At 42.0% G+C, this 21,717-nt stretch overlaps 1 protein-coding gene across 3 annotated transcripts in view; it reads right to left on the reverse strand.

Annotated features, from left to right (window-relative positions):
* Positions 1-21,396, reverse strand: part of cdin1 (CDAN1 interacting nuclease 1) — a 56,104-nt gene extending 34,708 nt beyond the window's left edge. The window contains exons 1-5 of one of the 3 annotated variants that reach the window (XM_062397834.1): positions 20,976-21,107; positions 11,405-11,450; positions 10,361-10,425; positions 9,462-9,522; positions 5,607-5,679 (exon numbers count right to left, since the gene is read on the reverse strand). In XM_062397834.1, coding sequence (XP_062253818.1) covers positions 5,607-5,679; positions 9,462-9,522; positions 10,361-10,425; positions 11,405-11,450; positions 20,976-21,076 — 346 coding nt within the window. In that variant the 5' untranslated portion in view covers positions 21,077-21,107. Of the gene's footprint in view, positions 1-5,606; positions 5,680-6,233; positions 6,630-9,461; positions 9,523-10,360; positions 10,426-11,404; positions 11,451-20,975; positions 21,108-21,335 lie in introns of those variants that run through there. The other 2 variants (XM_062397832.1, XM_062397833.1) reach the window with 2 other exon arrangements.
* Positions 21,397-21,717: the final 321 nt, after the last annotated feature.

A 21,717-nucleotide genomic window follows, 5' to 3' on the forward strand; every position in this document is an offset into this window, starting at 1 on the left:
TTTCCCTCTTCCTAATGGTTGCTTTATAGATTTGACGCTGCTTCTGCAAAACAGTAGTGTGTAATAAACCTCCCTGAAGGCAAACGGCAGCCATTAAAGCTCTTGTCTTACTAGCGCTCATAATTGAAGGTTGACCACCAAACACATTTTGGTCTCACGTGAAAAAAACACACACAAACACACTCCCTACACTGCTCTCTCTCTCTCTCTCTGTCTCTCAAACCCCTTGATGTTTTTGGTGGACGGCCATAACAAGTGACAGGATCCCTTTCTACTGCTCTTTCCGAGCGATGGGGTTAAAAATAGCCATAAAAAGGTGACCTTGGCGCTGACATTGTAGAATTTCAGCCAAGCACTGACCTGATGAAAATGGAAGGCCAGGCCGCTAATAAATCAGGATGCTTTTAAAATGAGTTTACCCTAATGCTCATTCATCACGGGCTGTAATGCCATTTGCAGGCCCAGGATTCGCCGCTGTGCACAAACACAGCAGTAAATAACAACAGGGTCCTAGTATCCCTCGCATCGTTGCAGCCTCCAACATCAGCATACATTTATTAAAGACATCCCCGCCTTGCACGGCAAGACTCCTCTATGACACCCTGAGCTCCTCTCTGCCACACACACACATACAGCAGGCTCTTTAAATACACCCTCAAAAGGCACACACACAGACACACACGCACATAAAACGCGTGCAGAAAAATAAAAGCATAATCTGAGGAGCAGCAGACACGGGGAGAACAAAGCCCTGCAGCACGACTTTGCACCTTGTAAACATTCGCAAAATTTACTGTAATTGTCCCATGTTGGTATAAATTCTGACTAAGGTACCGTATCAGATCGTCAACATCTGAGAAGAAGAAACAAAAGCACACACACACACGGAGAGAAGAGGAGAATAATAGATGTGAAAAGCTACAGCCTCCATCGGGATTCGCTAAAGAAAACAACCCAGTGTAAACAAATCACGGGCTTGTTTTCATATGCAATTCCAAAACAAGATAAACTATATCAAGCAAGGTAACAGCAACATAACCTTGGCTTGATTTGTCATTGCTCATACTTCATCATTTGAAACGGCTCTTCCTCTCTCCACTAGGGTGAAAAAGTCATTATCTCAAACACAAAAAAATGTTGAGAAACCTCATTAGATCGCAACATTTGTTGAGGGAGGGCCGTAATAAACAGTAACGGATGGCGATAGTTATTGCCCCTGACACTGATGAGCTCCTCTGCAAGTTTGTTTATTAATTAAAAAACCCACTTTTTTTTTTCCATGTGTGGGGGGGGGGGCGCTTACCCATTTCCTCTCCATGCCCCCCTTCCGCCCACACTCCCCGTGCACACAAGCCATTGAGCTGTGGAGGGGCACTCGTTCATCAAACTTCATGGAGCAAGGGAGAGACAGGTCCTGATAATGTGCGCCGCTAAAGCTGATTTTCCATGATGAATCTCGGAGCATATAAATTGGCTAATATCTGAAAACATTTACAGATACTAGAGGAATTGACTACTTGTGGGACATGATGGATGAGGCTCTCCGACGCCGGCCGACAGCTCTGCAAATCTCTGCGGCTGCCTAAAGCCCTCATTTGATTTTCCAATTTACTCCTTTTAAATTTATCCTCCCGTATTGAAAAAAAAAACAGAGGATGGGAACGAGAGAGAGAGAGAGAGAGAGTGGGAGATGAGACGAAAGGAAGAAAATAAAATGTGTTTGTGTGTGTGTTTTTTTTTTTAAGATATCTGTGGTGGTGTGTATGTGCTGGTTGATGATATGAGGTGGTATCTCGTTTGCAGGAGGAGCCCAGTCCCTGAAGAGGTTACTGGGGCAGAACTGATCTGCTTCCACCTGATTCTCCCTGATAGCGGTGAGATAGAACTCTACGCTTGTGTGTGTGTGTGTGTGTGTGTGTGTGTGTGTGGCAGTAGTAATAGCAGATCTGGGAAGGTGCTGCTATGAAGAGAGGCTGCCTAGGTCAGGCCATTAGACTGTGGCGGAGGCTGACTGGAGCTTCTCTGCTGAAAAGGGAGTAATTAGTATACTTGTCAAGTGAAGTGCCACGCTGATGCTTACCTCCCTTGCACCCACCCCTCGCAAGCATACACAAAAGCACAGAAACACTCATGCTGCCTTCGCCTCCTTACTCCCTCCCTTCTGGCTAATGAAGTGCCCTTGCTCTCATTATTTGAAAGGAAGGCTACATATACACATCGGCTCCGCCATAGCAGAGAGGTGAGGGAGAGAGGAGAGGGGCACTTGAAGACAACAGAGGAGGAACCCGAACAATCATCGCGGACACCGAGTTGAGATTCTACTGGGTAGAGCGTAATAAAATATCAGTTATCAACACGTCTGATCTGCAAAACACTGAAGCTATTATGAATTCTGTCAAGGAACCAAAGGATCACAGTAGACGCTAACATTCTCACAGTGTTAACATCAAACACAGGACATTTATAACCTCGCGTACAAGGCTTCTGTAAAGGAATGTGACAATAAATCTTAAAGGCGGTCGAATCACATAGTTACAAAACATGGAGCAGCAATCTAATCTGGAGCTGGGCCTTGGGAAAATGGAAAAGGTCAAATAGCTGGCAAAATTGCCTCCTCAAAAAAGTATGTCTAAATCTAGAGGCACATCAACTCCTGTCAAAGGAGGAATAGAGAGACAGATGAAGAGATAGCAGGGAGGGGAAGAGAAAGAGCAGCAGCTCCCCCAATGTGGCTGTTGGTGACTTTGAAAGTTAGTGGTGTTGAAATGACAATATGCTTTTTTTTTTGGTATTATTTACAAAACCCATCAGTAGGCTGAGACATGTAGTGAACACACGATGCAGGTTTAATCCAGTTTCTGTCCACATCATTTGTGTCAACTTTAACATTTGAATTCATTTTGACATTCAATTCTTTTTTGAGTAATTCATTATTATGATTTTTTACAACAAATTAAATAAAGTTTTTTGAACAAAATGAAAAAATTGAAATACATTTTTTCTTCAATTAATTTCTATTAAATTGTGTTATCAACAGTGGTCTTAAATTATATAAACTTTGTAAGGTATAATTTGTTTTTCACAAGGCAAAGCAATTTGTAAACATAGATATAGGAGGTTTAATGACTAATCATTTTATACCTTTTTATCTATAATGGGACATTTCTTGTAGAAAGATACTGGGGAAAAAAAGCAATAAATAACTAATTCATGCGAATAAATGCTTTAGTATTTTTCTGTATATTCTATAGATTGCCCTTACTATCGAGGTTGTAGTAAATTACCTTAACATCATAAATGGTGCGGCTTGCTGGTGACATGCAAAAAGTGGAGATAAAGAGCCCAAAATTCCCATGTGACCTTTCCTCACCCAGCACCCCGTCTGTTTTCATAAGACAAGGAGCATTATGGATGTTGATATCATATTCAATATGCGATAAAACTGCTTTGAATGTATCGATTTATTTACCAAAGCCAGATAGATTTCATTCAGCGTGACTGATGCTCCCTCCAATACTGTTGCTGCGAGCTGAGACTCATCGGTGGTGCCGTCATGTAGAGGTGTATAGTGGTGGTGGAGGTGGAGGTGGAGGTGGCGGTGGGGGTGTGTGTGGGTGTGTGTAGCTATTGGGAAGGAGGGAGGGAGGGAGGAGTGGTCGAGGAGGAGGAGGAGGAGGAGGAGGGGGGGGGCGCTACAACAAGAGAGCAAAACAAAACAAGGAAGGGACAGAAAACAATTTAAAACTCTGTATTGATCCAGCAGTAGTGATTGTACATATATTCCACAGTCCCATAGGCCCCATTCCTGTGTCTCTTAAATGCAAAGAGAGAAAGAAGGGAAATAAAAAAATAAAAAAGGGGGAAAAAAACGATGGTGTAAGGCAAAAGGCAAGCCACTCACCCAGTTGGGGGTAATGTCCCTTATATAGAAGTCTATTGATCTTTGCAGTGCGCCTGCCTGCCCTCCCTCTGGAGTCCGACAAAAGCACACACACACACACAAAGACATACACACACACACACATATACTCATGCACTCTGGGGCTTGTAGGGGGGCATGACAGATATGCCTGCCAATAGCACTGAACCAACCTGTTAGCTAATTGCCAACAAAGACAATTATCCCTGCATTGTTTCATAATGGAAACACATTAATGGAGTCTAATATACACATGGGGAGATTGGACGCTTTGACCGGGCAGCCCATGTGGGCAGCGATTCATCTGCAGCGGCCAGGCAGGTCACGGGGAGATTGCAGAGAAGCTCTTTAAAAACAAAAGTCACCCTCACGGCCACTGACTTTACAACAGGCGACAGTGGAACGGCAATGTCAAATGAAATCTTCATTTAAAAAGTATCCCAGCAGATAATGGTCAAACTATTTTACCAGATGAAATCCTAAGTGAATTTTAATCTGATCTAAATCGTATCGGATTTTCTCACAAAATATGAATCTGTGACTATCCTGTAAAAAGCCATCTTGACTCGGTACAATCGCTTTGTACAAGAACCACGACCATGACATTGCTCCCTAGCCTGCAAAAGCTGAGACGGTTACAACAAGATGGTTACAACACTGTTTTAAAATTAAACAACGATCATCCGGGGAAGTTTCATCGGCTACAAATCCATTCCGAACAATAATAAAGCATGCTTTCACTGTATGGAGATGGAGGGATGCGATGTGCCATTATCTGAGACGGAGTGCTCCTCCTGGATGAATGCCCTGTTCTACAAGCTGCTCAGACTAGTATTTTGACAGGCAGTGGATAACGGTGGGTCCAAAGCAATCACATCTTTGACTTTGACAAATGGCTGTGCTGTGGCGAAGTTGAAAATAACACACATCCACTTTAATCTCTTTCTTGATTAAATTGGAAGCACGTCTTTTTGACATCACGCGATTCACTCTCAAAGCACTGACTACTCCGCGGATACACACACACCCAGGCCTCAGGATATGCCTATTTTTTGGTAATCCCAGGATAAGATAAGAGAATGAAAAGAGAAAGGGAATTAAATAATATCAAACGCAAGTTTAACTGCCAGTATCTCTCCGGAATCATTTTCCCGGAGATACAAGAGATGTCTGGTCAGGAAATGAATATAACGAGAATGTACACAAATTCGGGACAACGTCTTTGACAGGTTTAGAAATCGTCTCCATGTTCATCAGCGGTGCCGAGGAAAGGTTTGGTTTTCCTCAACTCACTTTCCGCAGTAGTCACCAGTATGGACAGAGTAAGAGAAGGGGATGAGGTGAGAGAAGGCAGAGGCAGATGGATGCATCGGGGGATGGAGGAGGGCAAGGGGAGAAATCAGGGCTGTTATAAATAACACTGATGAGGTGAGCTAGCATTGATCCACACCACAGTTGAGAGGTGGGTGGTCCACACAGTGCTTAATTGCCAGTCATGTGCCCTGGGATGCAGCTACCACTAAATGTGGTCTGTGTCTCATTAGGCTTGGACAGGCTGAAAATACAGCAGCTAGAGCAGGAATTGGGACTTAAACAGAAAGAGATTCAAAAGACAAAGTGCTACAATTAAGAATGATGGGGGGAATGATAGAAAGGACAAAATGGGAAATGGAAGAGTGTTACTCACGCAGTCCACCCTCCAGGTCCTGAAGGAATCTGTCCAGGATGATGCGAGCCATCAGTGCAGGAGACAGATCCACCTTTTCATGGATTGAAAGAGAATTAACCTTAATAAAAAACAGACTATGGCGTCAATAGGGACTTAATGCAGCTTCAAAACATAGGGATAGTGGAATTGTTATTCCTCTCTAGAGAACTGCTCCATTTACAAACCTTTAGACTAAATCCAAATATCTAGCAGGACGTAAAGGCATATTTCAAAGAGCCCAAGAATATGGCAGTGAAATTACACAGCCAGTCTAACTTGGGCTGATGTCACATGGATAATAATGATTGTAATGTCTCTAAATTATATTATTACGTTTTCAAACCTTGACCCAACTTTCGACAATCCCTGTGCAAATTGGTCTTTGAAAGCCTTGCTTTGCAATAACCTTTCCCACAGGAACAAGAGATTGCCTATTACGCAGCCAAGCTACCCAGCTGAATTGCCTATGCCTCTGTCAAACGGACAACTGTAGTCTCTCATCTTGTATGAAAAAGCAGTGCACGCTCTGCCCAGGCTGGAGACAATGTAGAGCTTTAATCATCGAATGATCACCAAGGCAAAACTGTAGTAACCAACAGGACGCACCAGAGGGACTGTGGGAATGTGCTCTTCAGTAGGAAGGAGGGAACCTATGGCTGCTGCACTCTTTGAAGTCAAAAAACCCTTGAGAGGTGTGCAGGGTCTCGGTCTGTGCGCAGGGAGAAGCTCGGACAGGTAAAAGCACTAATGAATGATACAATAGGAGACAAACTGACTGCTTTTCACAATGGAAACAATGGAATTCTTGGTTGTGATGCTGATAGCGATTTTACAGATTTGACGGCCGATAAAAATATGAATTTTAATTAGAGCACGTCCGAGGTGGATTTTTGGGGGCCAATGTTGATAGTGATATTAGGGAATAATTGATGCACTGGTAATGATCCATAAGATGTCATTTTCAAACCCTTATGACAAAGGAAATTAATTTGAGGCTTAATATTTTATAGTTTAACTATAAACTTTATTTGAAGTAACTATTAATAAAAATAATCCACAAATACAACCAAATATTTACAACTTTAAAAGAAACAATGAACAGATTTCTTAAGGTAAAATGTTTATATAAATACACATCGTTTCTGCATTGTTTACTCTATAATAAAAAATGTTTTAATATCAGTGCATACCCGCAAACATAAACACAGATACAATATATAAGTCTCATTTCGGCTGAATTTATGGTCAATCAATTGGTTGTTCTGCCTCTAGTGTCATTTACATGGTAATATCGTAATGAGTTGCACAAAATAACCAAGAGCAATTCTGATGACCTACACAATGAGACGATTATTTTGTTAAATGAAGAGGAATCATAAATGGAAGCCTGTCCAGGCTTTGAAAGCATGACTGACCGAGCCTCTCATAGAGGATTAGTTATCGCTGTTTGTTTACTTATAGGAAAACTTTTATTTCATAGAATAAACTATTCAGAGAAGATGTGAATTTATGTTTAAAAATTATGTAGAAAAATTACTTTTATATTCTTTTTTCAAGTAATATATTTTTGTGTTTCCTTTTTATTTAACGTCATTAATAAAAACAAATCTGGTTAAACTCTAAAACATAAAGCTTTAATAAAATGTCTTTGATAATGATCTTATGACAATACATATCAATGTAAAAAAAAACTACACTATAAGGAATATCTATATGTATATCAAACTATATTTAAAGTATTGCTTTTGATCTATTTAAACAATATGCTGAAAATAAGCAGACACATTGAGTTATTCACGACTAAATTTCCCAGCCTCGTCAGTGTGTAGGGAATTAAAACATTGCTTGAAGAGTTTACCATTTCTAAGTCAGTTTGTTATGAGACACAACGCACTTGCAGCCAAAGATCATTTTTTCTCTTGTTAGCATAATTGGGGACTAAAAGTGAATTTGCCCTCAGCCTGTAGTGAGAATGGCGCGTTTCATCTTCTCTCTGATGCTTCCTGGTAACGCTGGGAGCAGCGAGGCTTCTGTCTAAACATTGTCTTTTTACCCGGAGTAGTATTTGTTAACATCTCCATAATATTGCACTAAGAAGGCAGCTTGTAAAAAGGCTAAACATGTCTATAATAATTAAGGGGTGAGCGTGGAGTTTATATCTTCATTAAGACCTCTGATAGCATTTCAGACTTTGCATCTGTAGCCTGCAGCTAGTCGTCTCTCCTCTCCCCAACACTCCTCATTTGCTCTCCCCATCTTCTACTCTCTTTGTGCTCATTGCCTTGCTCTCCGTTCACACCGTCGGAAAACAAGAGAGCGTCACATTCCTGGTAACCTGCATCAGGGCTGACACATGAAAAATGGCAACATTACCGACGCTGGCCCAGGCTGAATAAGGACCACCTGATTAGTTCAGGTACTTGCGTCTTCCTAATTTTCATATTAATCATGAGTCCATCTCCTCTCTCAAGTCAGACCACAGCAACTCATGTGTTTCACATGTGACTAAAATTCACAGAGTGTGAGATTCCTGCTGAAAATAATTATTGTTCAGTAAAATTCTGGTTTATTAGCCCACGAAGCCAATGGGTGTCACAGACTATCCAGCACAACTGTTCCTGCTCTTAACCCCGAATGTTGAAGCGACCTTTACATAAAGATTCTTATAAAGCAAAAAAGGTTGAATTTAGAAACCTTGTTCATGTACTTCTTCTGCAGGCAAAAAAAGAAACCCATGAATAGTTTTATCATTGTTAATAATTTCCCTCTGTTGGAGATATATTGTCTCATAAAAGGGATGAAACTACATCAATTAGCGATCTGGGAGACCATGAGTGCTTGGTTTAAATGTTAAGTAGCATATTAAAATGACAGTTAAATGGTTCATAGACAGTTATCTCTGAGCTGGATTTAATCCTTTGGAGAAAAAAAAAAACATGTGTCAATTAAATGGAGAATGAATAATGGCAGTTAGCTTTGAGGTGCCACTGATGCATATGAACTACTCTTATTTTAGAAGAAACCCTCAAATCTCATTGCCTGGTGTAAGCACCGATAAAAATTTAAATGTGCATTTAAATATGCTAAAAAGGTCACACAGCTCATTCGCACAATCAAAATGGGAGAAAACGGCCACGACTAGCATGTATGCAAATGGGAATACATTTTAAAATGCAAGACTTTCAGTTTGATTTAAAACCATGTGATAATCTTAAATACATTGTATTATATTATAAATAATGTAAAGCAATAATTCAGCTAATTTAGCTTCACTGATTGATTATTTGACTCTAACTTAATGGAAATAATAATTATTATAAATAATTTACCGACATACTAGTAAAAGATGTAAGAAACACAAGTGGCTATTTTATAACAGCCACAAACACCCGCTGCTTACTATTAATCCTAATACTTGGATTCAAGTTCACATATTATGAAATGTAAGTTTACAATCGCTACTACGTCAACAAGAGTTAATTCTCCAACCAGAGTAAAGTCAACAACTGATGAAGAGAGGGATTGACCACTGACCCCGTCCTCACCTGTCCGCAGTTTGCGGCAACTCTGCCTGAACTGCAATTTGCTAAATTACATGATAAAACGCAGAAAGTATTTTCACATCTGCCTAATAGCAGCAACTTAATTACATCAAATAATTGATAATGAAGGACACTATTTTACCAATTTTGATAATGACTAACAGACGAGTGGAGAAGGGGGGGGTTGTTATCAAAACTGCAGCCTACTTCTATCCGTCCATTTAGAGAAAGAAGGAAGAATCAAAGGCAGGAACAAAAAGAAACAGAAAAAAACTAAAGGTTATCTCATTACCTCATTGGCCAACTCCAGCAGGACAGGAGCAGTGGGATGTGCATTGCTTTCACTTAGATACCTTCATTATGACAAAGAACAACAGCAGTGAGACAAAAAAAAAAACAACGCGGCCCACAAAGGCAGACAGAAGGGTAGAGGGGACTAGACCAGGCTAGCCAAGACATGCTAATGTCCCTGATGACTTTGCCCTGGGTGGCATATGGCAGGCTTGGTGCGGTTAAACAGCAGCGCTTGAAGGGCTTCAAATTTCCTTGACGCCAGACACGCATTTGATAGTTAGTTAACCCCTGCCGCCCAAAAAGCCTTTTTTCCCTCGCCAGCAGGAAAACAGCAGCTCCCCCTCAGATCCTACCCAGATCCTCTCTGAGGTTTGTTGTTGTAAGTGGATTAGAAGTGCATTATCCAGCCTTGTTTTCCCCAGAACAATGGCCTAATAAGCTAGATAAAGGCTAATTGTAATATGCAAAGAGGCAGTCCCTCTACAGTCTGTTTTTCCTTTTCTCTAATTTATCTGTATTCATGGAATTAAAAGATAATCATCCCATCATAAGCCTGTGTAAGGAAAATGTCCAAAGGCTGGTTATTTACTTATTTTCTTTCGCTTTCACTTTGACATGGAGAGCAGAGCTTTAGCTTAGCAGGTGCAAGTGGAGGTCTGGAATGAATCCTGAGGGTGGCGATTTGCTTAAAGGAGATTATATCTGTCATGGTGGCCCACCTACTCTCATGTGACTTTGGCAAGTCCCCTCCACCGTCACACAACAGGCAAGACAAAGAGAACACACACACACACAAGTGGGAGACAGATAAAAAAAGAACAGTGAAAGAGATGAGGGGAAGATAAACAGACAGCGGGGTAGAAGAGAGAATCACAGTAAACAATATTAATACAGCACCTTTGGTAGTGGTTTTCAATGACGTCTGGGGCGTGATGTCTTGAGAATGTTCTTTTGGTTCGTTTCTGTCACAGAGATCACAAATGTAAATAAAAACAACAACAACAACAATACAATATTATTTATTAGGAAATTAAAGCTTTACATTTTACATCCATTCTTAAAGCAGACCAGTTCAGCCCTGGCTCCTCTTACATGCTCTGTTGTACATGAACAAGTGCAGGAGAGTGTAGGATCTAGGGTCAGAGTCATTTAATTTCAATAAGTTGGTAGGGGTCACAGTGTGCCGAGGCCACCTTGTTCAGACCCCCATTCCCCCTCCACCCCCCTCACTCCAAACCTTGTATTCATTTCCCCTTTTTTCGATCAAACAATGACCCTATTCCACATCCCACACTCTGACATTTCCATGCAATTCAATTGCCATTTCTTCGCTGAGAGGGTGGAGGACGGGATAAAAGAGGAAGAGCATTGGTTAAAAAACAACTTATTTAAAAACTACTACACACAAAAAATGTAATTCCACAGAGACGTGCAGTGTGACTGACACCTGTCAGCCGGATGATAAATGACTCCATTTTCTGCCTGTGCTGCCTTCTGCCACTGGCAGCAGCGGCCATTTATCATCATCCGCTGTCAGCCGTGGAAAGCAGCAGTGACAGTGCGAGTCAGCAAACATTTAGCACACGCAGCCACACTACACGGGGAAATTATTATTGTCAGAATAATAATGGTTTAGCATAATTTATTACAGGTCCACCAAATAAGCAGGGGCTAGATGTTATTAGACAGATGGATGGGAAGGCTTGGCAGACATCCACTGAGGCTCAGGCAAGCAAGGGCCCTCAACGTGAACGTGAGGAGGAGGAGGAGGGGATGGTGGTGGTGGTGTGGGGGAGGCGGGGTGAAATAGACGTGGGTACGGTGGGGGGGGCATCCTCCAAACCAATCAGAGAGCTGGCAGTTCAATTACAAAGAAATAAAGGGACATTCATCATTCAATTAGGCACCTGTCAGGGCTCACAAAGGAAGAAAACTTCTAACCTGGTACTCCAGGGAGAAGATGCTCAGAAGAGTGGACTGCGAGAGACTGGAACAAATAAAAGAAGGACAAAGTTAATTACCAGAGTGCATTGCACAGAGACAAAGGGAGAAGGGGGAGCTTCAAAGCCGGGGCCAGATGCCCTGTAATCTAAAAGAACATGAAAACAAGTGTGGCAAAGTTGTTCCAGATGAACACCTCTGACAAAGGATTCCAGCCACGATGGCGTGGGGGTTCGAGAAAGGGGGAGGTTGTGTGTGGTATGAGAGACGAGAAAAATATAGCCCGTTTTTTTTTCTCCCTTCACTCACACCATCCTCCTGTTTCTCTCCAGCACCGAAAGCTTTACTGTTCATAACTAGAAGTGCAGCAAAACCATACAAATGCAAGACTGCATAATAAACATGGAAAAATTAGAGAGAAATCAATGACATTCCTGGAAATAATGAATAGGGTTCAAGTCCATTCGCTGGGGGGAAAACACTGCATTCATCAGCACTTACACTCCATGGGTCAGTAGATATTTCCTCGCAGAGCTGACCGCTGTGAGCGTCTGCATTTGTTTGTGCGACCACTGAAGCAATGCCCAGATATGAGAAAGTTTTTCCTGCCTCACCGTCGGTGCTGGCATACGGGCCGTTCGGGAGCCCTCCCACTGCAACGCATGGGCTTTGAAAATGGAAACTTTCACTGCAGGAAGCTCGGACTCCCAGGAGTCGGTCAATTCCATGGGTTGCCATAAGCTACATTCATCTCCAGCTCCAGTCAATGTCAAACACCTGGCAGCGAGGCAAACCTGGAAAACAGGCAGCTCCTACAGGGACTCGCAGCCCCCTGGATATCCCCACCCAGCCCCCACAGCATCCTTTGGGTTGAAGATATTTAAAGCGGTGACAGATATTATTCTAATTGGATGGTACACACCTCCGCCCCGCATATAAAACAAACATAAAGATTCAGCAGAGGCATGAGCACACACATACAACCTGCTCTGCGGTGGTCTCCAGTGGGTCCGTGTCTCCATGTACTGCGCTCAGTACATTTGATTGTTAAATTTAATGGACTTTTCGTTACAAGTCACCTGAGAACGGTATGTAAATACTGATGTGGAGTCGATGCTTCCAATCTGCATTGAAATATTGAGCCCCGCATAGGCCTTCAACATCAATCACTATAAAACCATGAAATAACCATGTGGCATGTAAACAAAGCCAAAGGAATCTCAAACAGTGATTTCTGTCTGAAGTCCTAGCCTTGTGACCATATCTTAGTAAAAGCATTTCAAACCGCTGGAATAGTTTAGCACTTTATAATCACTGAACCCACCAAAGACGTCATCATGGGTTCTCCAGATGGCAGATTTAGAACCGTTTTAATGCTCTGGCTGGAGAACAACTCTGTGAATCTCAACCCGTCACAAAGATGAGTCGACTACAAAGTTACAGTCACACAAGAGGAGGACAGAAACGTTTGAAGTAAAAGGAGCAAAGGGGAGGGGGGGGGGGGAACAGTCAAAAAAACATTGCCACCTCAGCATTAACTTACAATGATGCTTGGGGATGAAGGGGGCCACTGCAATTAAGTGGGCCATTAAATGATCAACTGTCAACGTGTAGACACTTAAGGGGAGAAAAAGAAAATTCTTCCACACTTCAACCTTGCACCTGAGCATTTCAGCAACATTACAGCCTTATTGTTGGCATGGGACCATCGCGATCCCCCCGTCGGAACAGACATCTGTTAGGCTTTAAATGGATTACTCTCTATAATGAGCATGATTACTGCCTAATTGCTTAATCTATACCCTGTTAACTTTAAAAGGGACATAAACTGCTCTTAATATCTGGGAAAACATATCTGTTTCAAAAACACTAAAACTTTGAAGCCTTTTGTTTCTCTTTCTCACCTTAATCAGTTTGTGCAGACAAAAAAAAAACTGCACCACAACTTCTGAAAATAAGTCACAAATTGAAATAAGCTAAATATTGTGAGATTTGACGAAACATAAAGAAATGAGGGCAATGCAAGGAGATGGGCACATATCTGGATGCAAACCAAGAGTTGTCTGCGTTTTATTGGGTCTGTCAAGTTTTACACTGAGCTCATATTGTATAATGCCCCTTTTTCTGTTTGACAGACATTAATAGTAAGTTATCGCAGGCTTTACATTAATGTATATCCAACCTGTGCTCTCCTGGGCACAGTATGCTCACTCCATTCTAAAATATGGAGCCAAGTGCAGTGTTACAATGGGGATCTGATCTGCCTGCTGAACAGTAGCATTACAATTTCTCTGTAATATATCCACGTCCTTAACTCATGATATCAGCATTTAAAGAAATTCAAGCCGGGCTCAGTGGTTATAAAAACAAACCAAAAGGAAAAAAATATATATTCAAAAACCAGATTAATGCTTTTGTCTTTTTTTTTGCATTTACCAAAAGCCAAGGTATCAGATTTATACACACGAGAGCAGCAGGATAAGTGTCTGTGTAATTTTATAAATAATGCTCTGATAAAAACTTTCTGTTTGTGATGAGGTTACAAATAGACCCAAAAGAGAGTGTTATATTAATTGAAATTGTTTAAAATCTTAAGTTTTCCTTTTTTCTGAGAGTTGTCTGATGTTAAAACTGGAAAAATTACCTAAAAAACAACTAAATAGAGAAGGCTATATTTAATTTATTTAAATTCAATGTAAAAAAAAAAATCATCAACCCCTGTCGTACTCCTTGGTTTAATAATTTGGTTTCAGCCTTGCGTTCAGTTATTGAAACGTATTCCAGGAAATAAATAAAACCTTTGAAAATCCAGTTCAGAAAGAGTCTGTGACATTGCAGCACATTCCTACAACCTACGACCTCTATGTGGGAAGAAAAAAAAAGAATAATAAAAATCCCTCCCTCCAGGAAATAATTTAGAACATGGGGAAACAGAAGGCTGGGAGACAGAAGAGTGGTTTGGGAATCATTCACTCTCAACCTAATTACCCTTCCTTACAACATAAGACGGAGCATTAATATGCACTGGCACCCAAAATAGTAAAGCAGCAGATTAAATTAAAAACAATTAGGGACTTTCACTTTGTCACTGAGCTGGTATGCCTGTCTGGTCAGAGCTTCAGGCTCTATTAAGCTAGGCTATCCACTGGTTGTGAATCTGACAAATTCAAGCTTGAGTGTGGAATTGCTGATCTCTGTGTGCATTCAGAGTGTGTCAGTGTCTTGGGCATACATGGCGGAAAAAAGCCACACACACAAACACACATAAACTCGCTGGGAAAAGCCTGGAAATTCCCATCGACCTAATTAATAGGATATGGTTGAAATTCTAGCTATCAATTATATTCAGAATCTTCCTATTTACCAATAATTAATTATAAACAATAGCTGTAATTTAGGTAATGAAAGCCACCTGGCTAATGGCATTGGTATCATGTGCTGCAAGGGTGCTTAGCATTTGGTGGATCTGCATGCAGAGAGTGTTGCATGGCGGGACTCTTCGGGGCATAGCCCACCCTTTTAGCTGGAGAATGGGAGCCAGTGGGTCCATGCGACTTCCAAGCATTTAGCTATTGAGGGGTCGGTGTTCTGGGAAGTTGATACATGAAACTTATCAATTAAAACAAGTACGATATATTTACATTTCTCAAGACATTGTGCTAAAGACTGTGGATATTGGTGAGTGCAAACCATGGGCGGAGTCACAATTGCGCTCACAGTGACACGTGGATGGTAAGTTATAGACCTTTTAGAGTGGGTTATCACCAAGCTGGCCTCTGACAATGTAGATTGTCTTTTCCCAGTAGGGCTTTAGTTTGCATGGACCTCCTCCTTCAGCAACATTGCAAACAAGAACCCGGTCACCTGGTTGAAGAGTCACACCTCTTTTCCTTCTGTCATAATAATGTTTGCCTTTAGCACTTGACTGCTGGCTGTTTGTGCTCGCTATCCTGTATGCATCGATCAATTTCTCTGACCATTTTTCTGCGTACCCTGTTTGCATTTTTGTTTCTTCCTCTGCCACCAACCTTAAGAGAAGGTCAACAGGAAGTCGTGGATTGTGACCGTATAACAGAAAATACGGAGAGCAGCCTGTCGACTCGTGCTTGGTACATTGTACGCATTAATGACGTGGGGCAGGTGATCTTTCCAGTTCTCTCTCCTTAAATGCTTGAACTGCCTCAACATCTTTTGGGTCCACTCTCACGCAATCTGCAGACACCAGCCGACAAATGTACCTGATCTTGTTGCAAAATAACTCACACTTTTCTGGCCTCAACTTAACCCCTGTGGTACTGTAGGGCTTGAAGTACATGTCACAGCAACTCAAGATTGCTCATTGAAGGAGCTCGAAAAGCAGAGGACATCATCAAGATATGGAATGCAACACTCATCCCTCAGCGTGTCAAGCATTTCCTCCATGCTTCTTTCTGCTGGTGTGTTTGACAACCCGAAGGGTATTCTGACCCACTCGTATAACCTCAGGTGTCTGGAACCTTCAGCAATAAAGCCTTGGTGGTAGGCTTTCTCATGGTCTAAGATGGAAAAACGGCTGTAGCCTCGACTTTATGGACATCAGCCCTTACTGTTGTAGCCTGTGGTGTCTCTACTTGTTGTGTCATTTCCTCTCCCATTCCTATGACTTTGGTCTCTTGTTGGATGGAGCCCAACAGAGTTCACTTTGGGAGGGTGATTACATGCTCAGTGTGATTGGAGATGGGCATGTGAACAAGAGACCACCTCATCTTACTGATCTCTAAGAGGCCTTCCCCAACGCTCAGCTGTTCTAAACTTGGACTTTCCTCTGGGGATTCATATAGAACAACAGGGTTAGAGGGGTCAAAGCTAGGTGGTACTCTGCACCGTACACAGAATTTTTTCTCAGCTGTGATAGTCTCACCCTTGTCTGTTGCCAAACTATTACACCCTGAAAACTCACAGAAATTACCGTTTATGTAGTTAAATCAAATATTTTGGGGCATACCACAATTGCATCTTTTATTCATGAAGTCCTTAGCCTGACATGAAGTTGTAAACTCAGCACAGCTTCTCCTCTTTCTCCTCTCTGCTTACACACTTCATTCATCCCTTCACCCTTCCAATGCTCATCTAACCACATAAAGCTGGGGAATTAGTTTGCCATCCTCTCAGCCTTCAAGGGTTGTGCCCCTAAGCCCCAACTGCCAGTTTGTGTTTTGTTCGATATGGGCAGTCAGAAGTGTGAGGCCGTGCACTGGAGGCCGTCAGGGATGCCCCCACAGGCTCTGCACTAGATCAGTCTCTGGGTAATGTCATTGCCACTTCGAGGCTGTAAAATCGCTGTGGAATTGTACCTTCACAAGAGCAGCAGCAGAGCAACTCAGTTGATTCAACGGAGATAACAGTGGAAATCAAGAGTTAAATCCAGCCATGATGCATTTAACTTGGATTATCAGAGATTTCAGAAATCCAAGTTCACATTTTTAAAAACTTGATTCAGGTGAGCTTTAATAAAGACTTTTGAACTCCAAATAAAAGTGTGAATTTTCAGGCGAGATGGTGGACGAATATATCTGTAAACACTGGCTACATGGCTATGCAAAAGCTGAATATGATATTTGGTGTAATTTAACTACACAAATATATCAAATCTTCTCATAAGAAATATTCATGCACTATTATAATATACCAAGTCGCAATCGGTTAAATTTTTTGGGTGTAAATTATTACAAATGGATCTCCATTTTTACACTGTGTTCTAGGCTGTAAATGATAGGCATGTATTCAAGAAATAATACAATAGAAAAAAGCTGTTACAATCTCTAACATCTTTTCTTCAGTTCCTGGGATATAAGTTAAACAAAAAAGGATAAAGAGTGCGCTAGTTTAATGCGCCGTGCCTGTTACCAAATCCCTGGGTTTAACCAGCGTGTTTAAAAAAGGAGAGATAAACACTACAGCCACAATAAATAATCAATGAGCAACTCCCTAAGCTTCGTCCTGAACCGAGATATTACCATCAAAAACAAAGTGTCTGCAGCCAAGAAATCACCATATCAATGGCACATGCCACAACAACCCTGCCCTGCGCTTTCCTTCCAAAGATCATGGTAGATAAACCCCAATAACAGAGAAATTAACAAATGCTTGACATTTGCTCAACATCCATTATTCTGACACTTCTTCAGAATTTCAAAGGGCTGAACGCATGCTTAATCAACATTCATATTCCCAGAGCGAGCCCCAGCACCATATTGCAGCCCGCCTCAGTGCTGATGAAAACGGCACATTAGGGCCCGATTCGAAAAACGTTCAGGGACTCCTCAACGGGGAGCTCTGAGTGTGTGTGTGTGAGTGTGTGTGTGTGTGTGTGTAGCAGAGAGAAGCATTGGTTGTGTTTAGAGGGGAGGGATGCTTCAGACTTTGTTGTTTTTTTAAAGCATTTTCCAGAACAGAGGCATCTGCCCCCTTTCTGCAAACCCTTTAACTTTCATGACTCTGAAAGCCATATGAGGTGTGAACTGAATGGCGTTTTAAAGCAGGGGGGGTAATCATTACATCCAAATTCATTCATAATATAGCACAGAAGGACACAGAGGACTCGCACAGACCCTCCCTCTTTCTCTCGCCCTCCTTACACACACCCTCTCTGGGGACAAAGGGTGGAAGGACTGGGGTCCCCTGTAGACCCGGGGGAAGCCAGGCAAGGCCTCAGAGAGCATCCCATCATTTCCAATTCTAATATGTGGCAAGAGAAGGACTTGATGGGGCTGATGTCACATTTTCCCTCACACCGGCCTGCGATGAGCCCTCCCCACAGCCCCTCCATGCTAGCCACGGTCCAGATACTAGACAGGACACCGGGCTGGCTAGGAGGAAGGCCAGAAAGAAAGGGCACGAATGGGGGTTGATATTTGCATGTCCCTCCATTGTGAGTGGGGGTAAAAAGTGACAGCACCGTGTCCAATTCTTTTCCCCCCAGAGCAGCTCGGGCCCGGCAAGAGAGGCCAGGCTGACAGATGACTCCCAACATCTGTGTTATGCAGCCGTTACAGATGAGGGACTCCACATCACAATCTCTCTCTTTCTGTCTGTCTATAGGACCCTCCTTCTCTCCTCCCACCACCCATAATCATAGCACAACAAAAAGGATGACAGACGCTCCGTGGAAATTACCCTGAAATGGCCTATAACAATAATTTTGTCCAAAGTTGAAATGTTCCTCCCTTTGAGTCCTCAATCAAAAGCAATGATTATTAAATGGTTTGGTTCTCAATACAGAATTGAAAGAGATGAGGATAATGGATTTTCCCTATTGAGCAGTATCATTAGTACTGAATTTGTTCAAAATTCACATAATAGTAATAATAAATAAATACAAATTTAAAGTTTAGGCAATATAGTTTAAATATATATCAGCATCTGAATTAAAATATTTTTTCTGACACCAATAAATAGCTTAACTCCTGTGAAATAATTAAATAGATGTTCATAATAATAATATGATGTAAAAATACTTCACATCATTATAATAAAAAAATATTATATTGCTATTTAATTACAATTTGCTCAAAAGTCTTCACTTACTTATAACTTAAAATGATCACATGGTACTGTTGTATCATTTAGATATTATTTCAATAATAGATACATTGAATTATAGTCCAGATGTAATTCCAAGTAACGTTCATTTCAATACATTACCTGGGAAAAAATGTAATATATTGACTGGACAGATCTTAGTATTAAAAAAGTTAGAAAACTGTTTATTTAGAATAATTGGACACTCTGACCCTGGTCGTAAAAAAAGGAATCTACAGTTCACTCAACATTGCTGGAAACATTTAGAAATGAGCTATTGCAGTGCAGCAGTATGTGATATCCCATCCCCATCTTTTCTAGATCTCTGGCTATTATAACCCAGCCAATCTTTTGCCCACCCCTTCAGTACAGGGCCGTCCACAACAAACCCTCACCCCCTCCTCCAGATCCCCCTGCCAGCCCCAGCCTGGCCAATATTTACGCAGTGGCAAGACTCCCACACAGTCCGAGGGGACAGGAGGGGTGTGGGGAGGGGGTGGCTGACTGCCGTGCCTGACCGCATGCTAAGAGATGATGGATGGCCTAGTCGATATGTTATGTCTTAAGAGCCTGATTTCCTGCCAGTCCAATCACTAACCCTCCAGAGCCCAGCTCAGCTGATTGGACAACCAGAATAATTTCGCAGGCTGTGAAAACACTGCTGCCATGCCTGTCTGTCAGGCCCAGTGACGAGACTCAGGGATTTTAAAGTGCAAGGGCCTCCCCAAGATTGGTTATGGTGAACGAAATAATAACAATAACCAGCAAGACTAAACAAAAGAGCCAGCACCTCCGGGAGAGAAGAATCATGCAGAATTATTGGAATGGAAACACTCCAATGTTTTTCTTTAATTATTACACACACCAGTACCACTTTTCGAAGAATTGGCATTTAGACTGTTTGTGAAAGACAGTTTGGATTAGAAAACCAAAAGGTGAACGTAGACTCAAAATAAACATGAAAACGGCCTCCTAGTGCTGCTGCCTGAACATACAGGATATTGGATGCACTTTACATGCATGATATATTCTGTAAAATGCTGACAGTGAGAACAAAGGTTGGCTCAAGACCCACTGAGTCCCCTTTGGGGAACCGATACCTTCCTCTAGATTGGTGATTATGGCCCGATGGAAGTAGGAAGCTCCAAATACATATGACTTTGTAAGTGACCTCCACGGGATCAGCCGCGCTGTCCTGGTGTCCGGGTTGGCCTTGGGGGATTACACGTGTTACGTTCAATAAAGTGAGGGCCCTCAGTGTCAAGGAGAAAGGCAAACACAACCATTAACCTCTCGCTTCGATTTCCCGATGTGCAGGCGCTGCATGGCATAGCATTGGCTAATGCTGCGGTGAAAGCCTCTGATGAGACCTGTGTGGAATTAATTACTGACCATAACAAGAGAATTAAAAGGGATTATAAATATTTAATTATAGAATATGATAAAAGAAAAACAAGAAAAAATAATGTTGCTCAGGAGAGTTGATGGACAGAGAGTTTATAAATGCAGCCCTGTATTTGTGTATTTAAGTCCGATTCAAATTTTTAGCCTAAATGTGTTTGCGTTATGATCACTGCAGACATTTAGGCTAAAAACATGTTGATATGGATGTGTTAATGACTCAGTTTCGAGTTGAATTTGAATTTCAGGGTTAACGGACACTTTGATGACACAAGAGGTATTTTTTTTCGGTCGTTTATTTACATCTGAAGAATCTGTCACCTTTTACTTAAATTGAATTAGTTTTTGTGGACTCAAACACTTCACCCATGCCCTCTATAGCGGCATAGTGGTGAGTAGAAAATTAGTGAATAGTAATTTTGGGGGATGACCTATCCCTTCAAGTTACTCGTATGTGTATGAATGATTTTCCTTACATTGAGTTGTGTATTTTCTGGACTCACTGAATGAAAAGGTAGAGATTGTCAGGCACATCAGATTTGTCTGTTGTCTCACAATCACACACATCTGCAGAGGCTGCACAGTAACAGTTCAACGTGTGACCACTTACTTTGGAAATCTTTCCTTGAGCATCTTCATGCATTGTCGGGTGGGTCTCAGCTGTTCCACGCACCTCACGACCTCCTTGTATCCAGCTCTGGACAGCCTCATCTTCTTCCCGTTGTGTAGCTGATGTGTTTACCTGCACGGACAGGACAGGGGCTGGTCACAGATGTAAACAACATGACAACTGTCAAGATCAGCTGCCTTGCTAACCAAACTTAGCACATGTTGCGGCTAACACGGACAAATAACAGCATAAACATACATGAAGCGTATCGTCTCGTCGTGCTGCTTGACTATTCAACGCGACACGTTACCGTATAAGACAAGCTGATCGATGAATAACGCGTTAGAAACTGTTGTTTACCGGTGTTTCCAGCTGCCTGTGGGTACTTCCCGGTTAGCTGCTTCCCGCTAGGAAGTTGAAGAGGAGACGTTCGTGTGAGCGGCGCGCTGATTGGTGCGTTAGTCCACGAGGCTGAGTATGCCGGCTTGCAATTGGTTCCTCTTCTTCCAGGGGGGCGGTGACCGGCTGCTCACTGCCTCTCCACATCTCTGTGTTCTCTGCAGCTGCGAGCAGGTAAACAGGCGACACACGCAGGAAGAAGAGATGGAACAAAGACGCTCTGGTTCGCTTTTACAAGAGACATGTTCGAATGCAAATGGAAACATGTTCTTAAATGTGTAAACTGTGCGGTGGAGGGAAGGAATTGATGGAGAAGAGACGGAGAAAAAAGAGTGTAATTAGG

The sequence above is a fragment of the Platichthys flesus genome, chromosome 10 (genome assembly GCF_949316205.1).
Source record: "Platichthys flesus chromosome 10, fPlaFle2.1, whole genome shotgun sequence".
NCBI classification, from domain to species: Eukaryota; Metazoa; Chordata; class Actinopteri; order Pleuronectiformes; family Pleuronectidae; genus Platichthys; species Platichthys flesus.